The following is a 12,551-nucleotide window of genomic DNA, read 5'->3' on the forward strand; positions in this document are numbered from 1 at the left end:
CAAGCGATCAGTATGTAGTACCAGTAGATAGACGGGGCCTCACCTTCGAGACAGGCCACGGCACTCTAGTTTGGCTTCCGCTGTCAAAATACTGATCTGGACGGCTTCAGACACCTGTTGAGCATTATAAAATTGGAAACTACAAGACCGTCAAGAAGATCGGAGTTAGTAGAGACTTGTCCGAGACAAAGATATAAAATGGATGGAAAGGAGTGGAAGAAGGGTGTTAGATTCCTGCAGAGTGGTGAATAACGAACGGTATCTTCCCGTCACTGACATCAACCTTAAGTGAATGCTCAAGTGAGTAGAAGAGAAATCCATACAATGCTTAATTCATTGCTCTAAACAGAGTCTCCTAATCGGTTGGCTTCTGGCCGTAAACATGATACCACTTAGCATACATATGGATATTACGATTCAGCAATTCCGCCCTGGCACCAGCAAGAAGGGCATGCACCTCATTGATATGCCATCCGAGAACCCGTGTCATCAGAGCGAAACTGTATGCATCCAGGCTCTCTAGCATATTGACCTGGTGGAATTTGCCTAGTTCCTTCAGCTTCGGGTCCTTTGCCCAGGGCGAGAAAGGAATCTGTGTCTCCGGTTAGTGCTTGGTTGGATAATAACTATACTGACTGCTGCCCACCTTATAAACCTCCTCGCGGACATTGACAAATCCTGCGTCTTCAAGGCGCTTCTTGTGCTGACTGGCCGTTCCCATCAGCTTGCCGAACCTTGCGCTTGCGTCGCATACTAGCCGGTTCGCCTCGAGCATGTTCTTTGCCTCTTTGACGGTATCGTCGTCGCAGCAAACAAGCAAGTCGGCATCTGCGAATTCGAACCATCCGCCGGGCGTCAAGTTCTTGAAGGCTTGCTGGACGAGGCGATCGTAATCGGACACCGAGCCTTGCAGGTCGCGAGCGTGGATGAAGTCGAATGGCTTGGAGTATTCCCATTCGGACTCGAAATCGTCCACCTCAAAGCTGAGATTTGGGGGAACCCTGGCATGATATCAGCTGGACATCTCCAAAGACATCAGTCATCCCGTACCATGTAGGCTGAATGGGGCTCAGATCGTTTCCTGGAGAGTCAGACAATGGCCATAGTCATGTTCCTTCGGACATACCTATGACTTTCGCCGTGGGGAATTGACTGCGACATTAGCATGAGCGACTTCATCGATAGATATACACTCACTCGGCCACTTCGATTGCCCAGATACCGGTGCCAGTCCCCAGATCGAGAATTCGGGAGACATCGCTCGGGAGGGGAGAGCGGAATAGCTGCCCGTCCAGCTTCAACCGATGGATATGGTGGTGCTTCCAGGGTTAGTGTTGAATTACCTCTTGATATTGACACAAGTACCAGATCTAGACGGTTTTGTTCCTTCTCATCATTCGGCTGCTGAACGTTAGCTAATTCTTACTTAAAGATCAAAAAACGTACCATGTTGTATGATCCCTCTCGGAATGCGTGGTATCGCCGACCATTCTACATACTCAGTCCTGCTCGAGAAATCTATTTTGTAAACACTTACTTCGTACCTGGCATGGTTAGACGTTGCAGTGCAATGAATAGATTTATACGTACTTATAATGGCGAATGCTGGAAGAAATAGATGTTGTTTCGCTGACGCCGGAGCTGTGTGTCTTGTTAGGTGAAGGCGATGTGCTGTCGGGCAGTCACACGCACCTATCAACGAAAGAGCCCGAGTCGTCCGAGTACAGATTCTCATCATCCTAGAGAACTGATGAGACCAAGTTCTACAGCTTTATTCGGCTGTGCTGAGGGCGGAACTGACCTCCACCTCCAAAGTTCCTCTGTTGTAAGTCGAGGTGTGATTTTCTTCCGCCATTCTGTTCAATCAGACAGTTTCTCGAAGATGAAAAACGAAACACGAGAATGTCTCGGAGCAGGCTGTCCTTTAAGGAAAACCGTTTTGACACTACTTGAGACTCTAGCAGGGATGTTTAACACCCGCCCAAAGGGGCTAATGGTCCAAAGCAATCAAATCGCGCCAACACGCCCAGACCTCCACTTCCCCCGGTGACATGACACGCGGAAGGATGTAAGTGTCCGTTTTCTCCCCGTTACCAGTTTGATGAGGCTGTTGTTATTGGTCTACTGAAATAGCTAATACTTAGTGAGCCGTTGCCCCTCACCGCAACGGCTCCGGGGGGCGAAGTCTCATTGCAGTCTTTAATGAATTGCTGACCCAGAGGCCAAAGATCACGCTGTGGAAGGATGAGAAACATCCACAAATCTCCGTTGTTGAGTACGACGCTATAAGGTTATGATACGGCCACTAGAACAATATATGGTTTCATTTCACTGCTATCGAGGATGCTGCTGCCATCAGATCAGGCCACGTTACACTATCGGACTATCTCATACAAAGAGGCAAAACCCCCGGCTAAGCACGAAGGACTATCCAGGATTCCAAGACACTCGCACGAAAGCTCAGACCTTTAGTCAAGATTACCCCCGGCGCCTACAGATCAATGGATAGCTTAACTCTGTTCAAATGTGAGCTGTCAATTCTCGGGGATAGGCTCATCCCCAGAAAGAACTCTAATGCAACGTCTCCAGAGTTTATTATTGCACTATCAAAGCCATTATAAAGGATAAATAAATTACAGAACTGGTTAGATTCTGTAGAAAAATTAATCTAGGATAATTTAGAAAGCCTTTTCTTTGGAGTAGTAACTAATCATAACTGTCACATGCACAGTTGAGCATGGGTGACAGAACCACGCAAAGGAAAACAGCTTAGGAACGAAAAGACTCAAAAAATACCATGCTTAAGTAAACAGTTTGCAAGCTAAGTTATCTATAACTAGCATGTCTGTCTATTTACCCTTACTCTTAAGGACCTCCTTATTAGAACAGATTCTAGAATGGCACTCTTATATTTTCTCTTTCAGGGGTTATTATTAGTTTTTAATCCTTTTAGTATGCTATTTTCACTTTGTGCTGCTATATTGCGAGGAGTAGTTTATATACTTACTATAAATAATTAACTATAGGTCTTAGAATTAGATCTTTAATTATAATGCATACTAACTATATATCTTCTTTCTACCTATAGAGTGGTTTCTATTTACATACTTACTTTAATACTGTATATCCATCGGACAATCACTATGGCTTTATTGCACCTTATCCACTGATCTAACACATCTGAAGTGGGCCAAGTGGAAAATATGCTCTGCTAGCATAATAAACCTCTTTTTGTAACACCTCTTAGGTAGGTAGGCTTATTAGTAACAGCAGCACCTGTTAATATAATAACTACTTGTTCCTGGCTAAGATCCTAGCAGATCTCTTTCCGCTGTGTCTCCTATAGATTGTGACCTGTTTATCCACATTACAATTCTGTTGTTACAACAAGGTCCGCCACCTTAGATTGTCAGATCGAGCACAACAGTCCTCTAGCTTAACCTGCCATTGCACGTGGATTGTAACTCAAGACCCTTCTCCATGCTCACTAATGAACTATATTGCTTTGTACCAGTTCATCGTGAAAGACAGACACCTCCAACCTCTACGGAATAGAGCATGAAAGACAGCAGATGAAAATAAGAAATTTCTCATAAGCTGGACCCTTCTAACATCGTGGCGGCGCTGTTCGCGTTCAGGCTTCAGAGTTGCCTGAAAATTCGAGAAAACCCCCAAATAGGCCCTTAGGCCCTCAGGTGAGGATTCAACCGGTGTCTTTGAATTCAGCAAACAGTTCGGAGAGGAAAGTGCCGTGGTCTAGAGAACTTGATTAATATTATCTATTCTGACAAGCACTTACGAGGTATCTCAGTCAAACGATGGACCAAGTTGTGCCTTAGTTGAGGGGTTCCGTGAGCAATCCAGAAGCGAGCACGGAGCTCGCGGTATCCATTAGACTTGCGGTGGACAGGTATGACCCTTTTATATTGCTAGAGGGGCTTCACGAGGGAGGATGGGGGTGCGTAATATCACTTTTATGAAATAATAGCCTTGAGAGTAGGCGGCTATGCCGCTCTGCACGCACTGGGGGAGAGAGGTATTCATTACCTCGAGAGCTGCGTAAGGCTGGTGTGAATTATTATATTCGGTGAGATAAAAGTATGATTTCTTCAACCAAGGCCTATAAGAAATAGTACCATTACCTCTCTCCAATCTAATTTGTTGTGCTTACAAATACGTGGCTGTAAATTTGGTGTGTCTTCTTTCCATAATTATGGCCATTAGAATGGCCCATAGTGACTATATAGTTGCGCGTAAAGTGAACTGATCATGTTATATGTATAGTGAAGAGTCTCAAACACATATACACTCAAAGCAGCACAGACTAAGCTGCATGCTTTTATATAATTTGGAAAACGCAGTCTGCTTTTCAATATGTCGGCCCCTCAAAGACGCTGTAAAGGCAAATAAACGACGAGCTTCATCGCAAGAACCCCCATAAATTATTTAAGCTTTCGGCAAAAGTCGGATGTGCAAATACAGCATGTTGCAGGTTCTGATACGATAGGTTCCCTACCATCGCCATCTGCACGACACTCATCAGCTCGCCTCCCTCGGCGCCTAAGCAGGAGAAACCCAGGACAGTTCCCGATTCCCCATCCACAACTGCCTTCATCGCACCCCTCGACTCTTCTGTCTCCAACGCTCTAGCCACATAATTCATGGGCATTACTGCAGTCATGATCTTTCGGTCTGGAAACTTTGCCCGCGCCTCATGCTCGTGCAAACCGACATGGGCAAATTGCGGGTCCGTATAAGCGACATACGGCACGAGCCGGTCTTTTACAGAGAGCCTGGAGGGTGAAGTGGTAGAAGACAGCAAAGATGATCTGAGGACACGAAAGTCATCGTAGGAAATGTGTGTGAATGCCGGGGGCCCTTTGATATCGCCCATCGCGTAGATAGAAGGGGCGGATGTCTGAAGGAATTCGTCTGTAACAACATAACCCGCTCTGTCCGTTTTAATTCCTGCGCCCTCGGTGTTGAGGCGGTCACTATTTGGTACTCTTCCTGTTGCAAACAAGATATGCGTAGCGCCATTCACGACCTCATTGCCTTGACTGGTCACGATGGAAACGTCGAAGGACTGCTCGGAGGAAGTCGAAATACGAATGGGTGTTGTTTTCAGGTATACGGCTATGCCATCCTCCTGAAAAATATTCAATAGCATGTCCGCCAGCTCCTTGTCCTCTCGCGGAAGCAATTGGGCCCCACGGTGGAGGATGGTAACCCTAGCCCCGAGTCTCCGGAACAATTGACCAAATTCGACCCCGATGTATCCACCACCGACGACAATCAGATGCTCTGGTACTTCACCTAGTTCCATGATAGACGTCGAATCCAACACCCTCGCACGGGGAATCCTTTCCAACCCATCGAGTGCTGCAGCCGCTGGTCGACAACCAGTGTTGATGATAATCTTGTCCCCGCTGACTACCCTCTTACTCCCGTCACCCATCACCACAGAGAGAGTCCTCTCATCGACGAAACTAGCTTCGCCCATCAAAACATCCACGCCCGCATTCTTTGTACTATTTTCATTGCTGGCCCGGAACGAATGCACAATATCACGCTTACGCTGTCGGACTTTGGCCATATCGATAGCAACCTGATTCCTCCCATCTTCCAGATCAGGCATACGGAAACCATAGTCCGGTCCTCTCCTGGCCAAATACGCAGCTCGTCCAGAAGCAATTAATGTTTTAGTCGGCGTGCAGCCTTCATTGACACAGCAGCCGCCGATATGTTGCCGTTCGATTAGGGCGGTTTTGTGATTTGCCTCTGCGAAGGCTCTTGCAAGGGGTGTGCCGCCTTGACCGGAGCCGATGATAATAGCGTCGAACTGAGCGCTAGTTGCCATTGTTTTGATGAAGTGGTGTCTGAGAGATTGGCGGAGGATTGGGCGGCGATACATGTTTGGGGCATGACAAATAGCTAGCTAGTTTAGGGATATACCTAATTTATCTAAAGGTTTTTTTGTTTAAAAAATAAAAATAAAAATAAAATAAGAGGGATAAGGGTGATCGGGTCATGATTAAATCATCCCCACATTGTGTTGTCTGAAGCTACCCATGGTCCATGGATCTGGAATCTGGCTGATGGGACCAAGGTTCTAAAATCTAGATTGGCAGTTTGGCTATGTACGGACATTGTTTGGATCTACCTACAAGTCCAACAGTTGCCAAGTCCCATCAACGAACTGTCATGCCAAAAACTTTCCAGCAATGGAGATAAATTGGTGTGTTAGACATTGTCCAACGATTCATGCTATCATCTCAGCATTGTCTCAGCATCACCTCCACATGTATTGAGACGATTTATCGGCAGTCATGCACGTAGATGATAAGACGTATGGAAAGAAAGAGGACGCGAGACAGTCTCGCATTAACATGTAAAAGATCGCTCATAATCCGTTATGTACCGCGCCGAGCTACTTGCGGCCCCTGACGCTTGCTTGGAGATAAAATGAAATATTGGCACCAGCTCATCATTAAAGGTGGCAGTCAAGGGACACCTTTCCAGAGTGTTCTGAAAATTTCTGGAAGGAAAGCAACTTCAAGGGTTCCCGTTCATGCAGGTAAGCATGAATGTAGATCCGAACATGGATGAAGAGTGAATGCAGGAGCGTGCGGCTCTCCCTTGTGTGCTTTGGCACTATGACTGCAAACGGTCCTTCGAATCTCGGCGCGTCTGAGAGCTATTGTATAAATCAAAGAGCATCTCTGAGACTGAGTAATTCCCTGTATTTGGTGTACTCGCAGGACAGGGCAAAAGTACCCAGGTCGATATTACGTTCTCACAAACGACGGGGACACCAGCACCGATCCAGCTATACTTTCTCTCTTAGGAATATACCGCCACCTGTGGGTTGTCCATGATCGCTGTAGGCTGACGGCTACTTCCCAGAAGAGGACCAATCCTAATATCCATGAGGCCAGGCATGAGCCACAATTGCGCTAGGATGCAGTGGAGCCGCACCAGCTATCGCCAAGCCTGTCACGACTTTCAGCAGCGCGCATATCTCAGCATGCGAACGGGTGGGACGAACTGTACTGTCTACGTGCTATCAGTCATGACACATCGCAGGTTCTCCCTCACGGAGCAAATACATTAGAGGGTTTCCATATTCCCCGGGACGGCGGCTTCTAAAGTCTCCAAGTGTAGCTCCTGTGTGATTGTGATTCCTCTGTCGCAGTGTTTCGGGTCCCGTCGTCTAGCAAGAGCCACAGAATCTTGTCCTGGGTGGTGACCAGAATAGGGGATATGAAACCAGGAGCCGTGGTACCGAGGAATGAATCGCAGCCACGGAAGGGCTCGCGTCATGAGAGGATGTAGCGGCGGCAGGCAGGAGCAGATGATTCCCATATTCATCTCAATGAAGGACCAGCCGGCGATGGGAGCTAAAGACTCTGCGGATCCGATCTGTGGGTTAGCCAATGTCATGAAAGTAGGTCGGCAACTCACTTGTCGTATCTGTGGCCTCGGTTGCTGTGGCCACATACTTGAGACGAATCATGCTCGTGATGCAGGTACTGCCTCATAGTTCAGAAATGCAAGCTCCAGGAGGAAAAGGGTGGCCATACAAGATCCCAGCTGCGAAGACAACGATCACGCCAAACTTCTGCTTTTGCGGCAGGTGCAGGCGAGATAAAACGGGGATTGGCATAATAAGAATAACCAAATCGGTGACAATGTTCAATGACGCGTTGAAGAACCAGAGGAACTTCCTGGATATGCAATTTCCTTGGACTGTCGAGTCCCAAAAAGCGCTCACAGGGATACAGTTAAGGATGGCGCTGAGAACACACCAGAGCCCATAGATGCTTATTACTCCGAGTGCGATACGGGACGCAAGGACAAACCGAGGGATCGCAAAGATGCGCAGATACAACAATAGAATAGAGGCTTTGGTGAATGTGAGAGACAGGTTGTAGAGTGGAATGCTCAGCCATAGAAACTGGATTCAAGTGCCGGCCCGTGTTAGAACCCTCATTGTTCATTACTGTAGTTCAGCTGCAATAATGGTGTATCATTTGTGGGGACATACCAAAAACTGCCTCTCTATGTGCTCCACACTAAGTGTTGTCTTCGGCTTTCCAACGCCATAATGTACCTCTATCGCATAGATATGAGTATCTAGTCTGAAGAGAACATGCCCCCAACCCACCTAGTGCCAGCATGGAGAATGAACTTATCGCAAACATCTGCAGAGAAGTGTATTAGGATGATATTGAGTGTCGCCGGGATGGGCATTGAACTGACCAATGACACCATAATGGCATAGTCATCCTTTCCAGCACGGTGAATAACAGCGAACCGAGTGTAAAGCCGCAACACAACAAAACTTATTGATAGCCCGCTGAAAGCTGTAGCAACCGCAAGCACATGCATTTTCTGTTAAAGCATGTATCGAACATCGTCGTACTTCGCGTTTCCCTCTATTGCACATTTAAAATTTAGCACGGTGATGATCCTCTTTAAGTGGGGGAAGCCGCCTCTCCAACCGGACATCTATTCTCTTGTGACAAAACTCCTCCCGGCCCCATGGATATGGGTAATGGGAAGAATCGCTTGTGACTGGTTAAAATTGGCGGGAGCAGTTGATGAAGTATTTGGAATCCAATCGTCACATGCGATACCGGGAGGCGAAAGACCAAGTCGAGAGCCTCTGCCGTTTGTGGAGAACAATCGCTCTTTACGGACATATTGGCCGGTGGCTTGGCAACTTAAATGTTAAAATAGCCACACATCCACTAGAGCTCTCAGTTTCCTTCAGGGTTGAAACCGACCCTATCTCCTTCGCTCTCAACCTCCCTGGCAGGCCTCATGCGGCGAAGACAATACCCGAACAGCTTACGGCTCCTCACGGGCATTGCCTCCATCTTCAAATTGGCGCTCTTGGGCGGCACCTTGACGGTAACACAGTTACTGGTGGGCTTATGGTGGTCCACTTTTCGTGCTCTGCATCTGTCTTATCTGCCACCGAACCTTGGGCCTTTTTCTGATACGCCGCTTTGTTGTGACGTCGACCAACAGCCGCCACCTTCCCATGGATCTCGGCCACACTTGGAGTTGAACCGCAATGCACAATTCCACTTAAGTTTAATTATTAGACAACAATGGGGCGGATTTAGACGAGGGAGAATAAATAGATAGATCCAGTAACTTTTTGGAGACACGCAAAGACTGAAAGGTCAACCTCCCTGGGCATTATTTCATAAAGTGACGCTTTTGGCCTTTTCTGTACATATTTCCTGGCTTACATTTCCTCGATTCCTAAATAATTTGACCCATGGACAGTCCAGGCCTAAGCACCCAAATGGATATAGTTAACTCGACTTGCTGGCTTATCAGGATCGGAAACAAATGACAGTAAGTACTTTAAGCTAACCGGTACATTGGCATTGATATAGCCCATCGTGGCATTTGCATATTTAGGATCGACAGATTAGTACAGGAAATAATCCAACCTTCCGCTGAGCTAGTTCTATGCTTCGCTGACGGATCCTAGTGTGCTTGGACTCGTGAGTCAATGATACGTTGAAAGTAATAACCCCTTCCCCTGAATCTTCTCCTGTGGTACACCAGCAGCCCGCAACCCGTCCTCTGCCGCATCTTTGATGTATTTGGTCCACATATGAGCACGTCTTTATCTCTGGAGATTGTTCCCAGTATTCCGGCCCAATCCGACCTTCATGTATTGGGATGTGTACATTTTCCTGGTTGAACTTGACACTGTCATCGTCGATCGACCGGCGGGTGAATAAATCCAGTTCGAAGTTAACCGTCGACGGAAAATTTCCCAGGGCCTTTTCAATAAGGCTGAGCATTGTATGCGGCTGTCTTGTTGATAGCGCCAGTACAATGTCACCTCGAGCCGAGTTCTTACGTGCACTCACGCTTATAGGCACGGTAAAAGTCGGCTAAGTTCGCTTCCAGGGCCTCAAATCAATCTATCAACTCAAGATGTCCCAGCGTACGTCAGAGCAGCATATCACGCTTCTCAGGGCTGCACTGCCAGGAATATATAGCTTATACTGTATTGAACAAGTCAATCTCTGTATAGACGGTGCAGTAATTCCTCCAAGACCGTGGATTTGCTCCTCCTTGATCGTGCATCTGTCCAGCAACTGCCGCGGGATCGATCGGATGGGCGGAGGTTGCGGCAAGGAAGGCTAAGGCAATAAACTGACTGGATAAAATGGCTCCGGGATAGGATGCAGGGACAGTATTTTTCGCGTACAAATAATTCTCACGGCCTCTGCATCTGGGTTTCCTAGTGACAAGTCTATTACCATGCGCCTTTTCTTTACCACAGCCAGTCCGTTAGCGATGACTTAACTTTAAGAGCTATTACCTGTAGTGCAGTGAAATGGGAATGCCCTTCCTTTCCCAGAAGTTGACTGCATCACCAGTGCCACGGAGGCCCTTGACAGAGCAGAAGCCTTTGGTGAAATTGCTTGTATCCAATCTAGGCTTCATCTACTGGACATTGTCCAGCTATATACAAGGAAAAGGCTTGAGTATCAGCTGGATGGTAATTGGGCTTTCACAGATCCTAGGACTATATCAATTCCCGCTGCTCGAACGAAACAGCTCGGAGTTCAAGCATCAATATGATATCCTTCAGGGCAGATTATATGACGGCAGGAACTGGCGTATGATTGCTCTAGAGTTTGGTACCTCTATTCTTAGTACTGTTGAGAGGGGAATTTAGTATCTTTAACTCTATATATATAACCATCCTCTATATTAACAGCATAATACTGACCTGTTACTAGAGTTCAAAAAGTGTTAGCACACTAGTTAAATAATTTCCTAGAGGTTCTAGGTGAGAAACGAGGCAGCTTTGTAGACGAGCTGAACTAATGAAGGACGGAGGCCATTTCTGAATGGTTACGCCGGCCACTTCTTGCACTGACAGTCGCTGATATCGGCACTGTCGAAACGCCAGTCGAAGGCGAACTCTTGAAGTGGTTTAACCTCGCAGAAGCCTGGAATGCTGTACTCCTCGTCGATGAAGCTGATATCTTCTTCGAACGACGACAAGACAGAGATCTCGCTCGGAACGGATGGGTATCAGGTAACATGCTAATCACGTCATCAACTTGTCCACAAATACTGACGACTACTACGCAGCCTTCCTCCGGCGAATGGAGTACTTCAAAGGTCTCCTCTTCCTGACCACCAATCGCGTCGGCCAAATAGACGACGCTTTTATATCCCGTGTCCACATCGCAATTGGATACCCATCCCTTGGCGAAGAAGCACGTCGTAAGGCGTGGAACGGCTTTTTCCGGAAACCAGTTCGTGACCGAGCGGGCAAGATCCAGATCGCCCCAAGACGCGAAGGCATGGGTTCTGGAGACCGCAGGCGAGACGCAGCTCAACGGGCGGGATATCCGCAATGCATTACAAACGGCTATCACACTGGCAGAGCTTGAGAAACGAAGAGGATCCTGACTATGATGAAACCTTGGTGACGATTGTCACTAAAACATATTTTCAGAAGGTACTGAATATGTGTAATCGGTTCCGTAGCTTCGTAACTAGTATTCGGCGAGAATATGAGAAGAAGAAAGCCCAGGGGCGCGGTGATCGGAATGACTATGGGCCTGGAACTGCTAATGAGATGGAAGCGCTCGTAGACCTTTCCAAACCGATTGGCAGGTAGAACTCGGGGCTGCCTGGTAGGCTTGACTTCAACAGCGGATATTTGTTGGGTTATATATTTTCGGTATGCGAAAGCACTCGGCGAACAGCAAAAGGGTTCAGTCACCTGGCATAGCCCCCGAATATTGGCCTACTGCTAGTAAACGATGTTGCGCATGGAGTCCACGGTTACAGGCTTGACAGTAACAGAACTACTAAGAAATAGTGGTAAACTGCCTTGAATACTTGAGCTAATGCGTCTTCCAGAGGTGCACTTTTATTTGGTCTTTGCCAAAATTAGGTGGTGTTGTATATTCCTATGAGTAGAGGAGCTGTGTCTCCTGCCTGTTGGTAATAAATGCCAGAGAGTTTGGATTTTCCAGATCATGAAATATATACCGTAAGCACAGTGCGGGTCTCTCATTTGCCGTGCATCTTCCTCTCCGGCGTAAGCATCAGGCTGAAACAGATGCATGCCCCTTCAGTTGCTTTAGAGTTGGTGGCTGTTGATTTAGACTCACTGTCACAATAACAGCTCCCACCAGTCCATTCTATCTTCCTATAGCACGTTCGCAATCACACATTTCATAATCTTGGAATTAGCCTTTAATTGAGCTAATTAGGTGCCAGATCTGATCACACAGCAGTCCAATAGCATCAGTCTCTTTTTCCGAGCAGTTTTAAATTTCTTCTAGCGCCTATTTAGGTCGACTTGATAAGTAGGTGCACCATAGCTTCCAGCAAGGAACACGTTACCGAAGCAGTGATAGACAAACTTTCGACGTCAAACAAAGCCACGTGGCCTCGAACACACTGGCTGTGACAACCTGGAGTTCCAGCAAGGAAAGGCCAATCATCGTCTGATACCATACGAGTCTAGTTCGTTTTTCTGAGTCTGG

The 12,551-nt window shown here is 47.1% G+C and overlaps 4 protein-coding genes across 4 annotated transcripts; 1 reads left to right on the forward strand and 3 right to left on the reverse strand.

Moving 5' to 3' along the window:
- Window positions 1-355: 355 nt before the first annotated feature.
- Window positions 356-1,855, reverse strand: ALT_1330 (class I SAM-dependent methyltransferase; the record flags this gene model as incomplete). Its single annotated transcript, XM_033561665.2, has 11 exons — window positions 356-592; window positions 647-1,001; window positions 1,051-1,081; window positions 1,127-1,152; window positions 1,198-1,319; window positions 1,366-1,401; window positions 1,447-1,491; window positions 1,538-1,544; window positions 1,591-1,641; window positions 1,693-1,739; window positions 1,802-1,855. The coding sequence occupies 11 exons, from the start codon at window positions 1,853-1,855 to the stop codon at window positions 356-358; spliced, it is 1,011 nt and encodes a 336-aa protein (XP_033417556.2).
- A 2,565-nt stretch (window positions 1,856-4,420) lies between these two features.
- On the reverse strand, window positions 4,421-5,860 carry ALT_1331 (mercuric reductase; the record flags this gene model as incomplete). Its single annotated transcript, XM_033561664.2, has 1 exon — window positions 4,421-5,860. One exon carries the CDS (start codon window positions 5,858-5,860, stop codon window positions 4,421-4,423), a length of 1,440 nt encoding a protein of 479 aa, XP_033417555.2.
- Window positions 5,861-7,110: 1,250 nt separating this feature from the next.
- ALT_1332 (uncharacterized protein) lies at window positions 7,111-7,666 on the reverse strand (the record flags this gene model as incomplete). Its single annotated transcript, XM_033561663.2, has 3 exons — window positions 7,111-7,409; window positions 7,465-7,532; window positions 7,584-7,666. The coding sequence occupies 3 exons, from the start codon at window positions 7,664-7,666 to the stop codon at window positions 7,111-7,113; spliced, it is 450 nt and encodes a 149-aa protein (XP_033417554.2).
- Window positions 7,667-9,966: 2,300 nt separating this feature from the next.
- Window positions 9,967-11,444, forward strand: ALT_1333 (uncharacterized protein; the record flags this gene model as incomplete). The annotated part of the gene is made up of 3 exons (XM_089599141.1): window positions 9,967-9,976; window positions 10,925-11,083; window positions 11,140-11,444. 3 exons carry the CDS (start codon window positions 9,967-9,969, stop codon window positions 11,442-11,444), a joined length of 474 nt encoding a protein of 157 aa, XP_089456287.1.
- Window positions 11,445-12,551: the final 1,107 nt, after the last annotated feature.

This window comes from Aspergillus lentulus (assembly GCF_001445615.1).
Source record: "Aspergillus lentulus DNA, contig: Alt04, strain: IFM 54703, whole genome shotgun sequence".
In the NCBI taxonomy this organism is placed as follows: Eukaryota; Fungi; Ascomycota; class Eurotiomycetes; order Eurotiales; family Aspergillaceae; genus Aspergillus; species Aspergillus lentulus.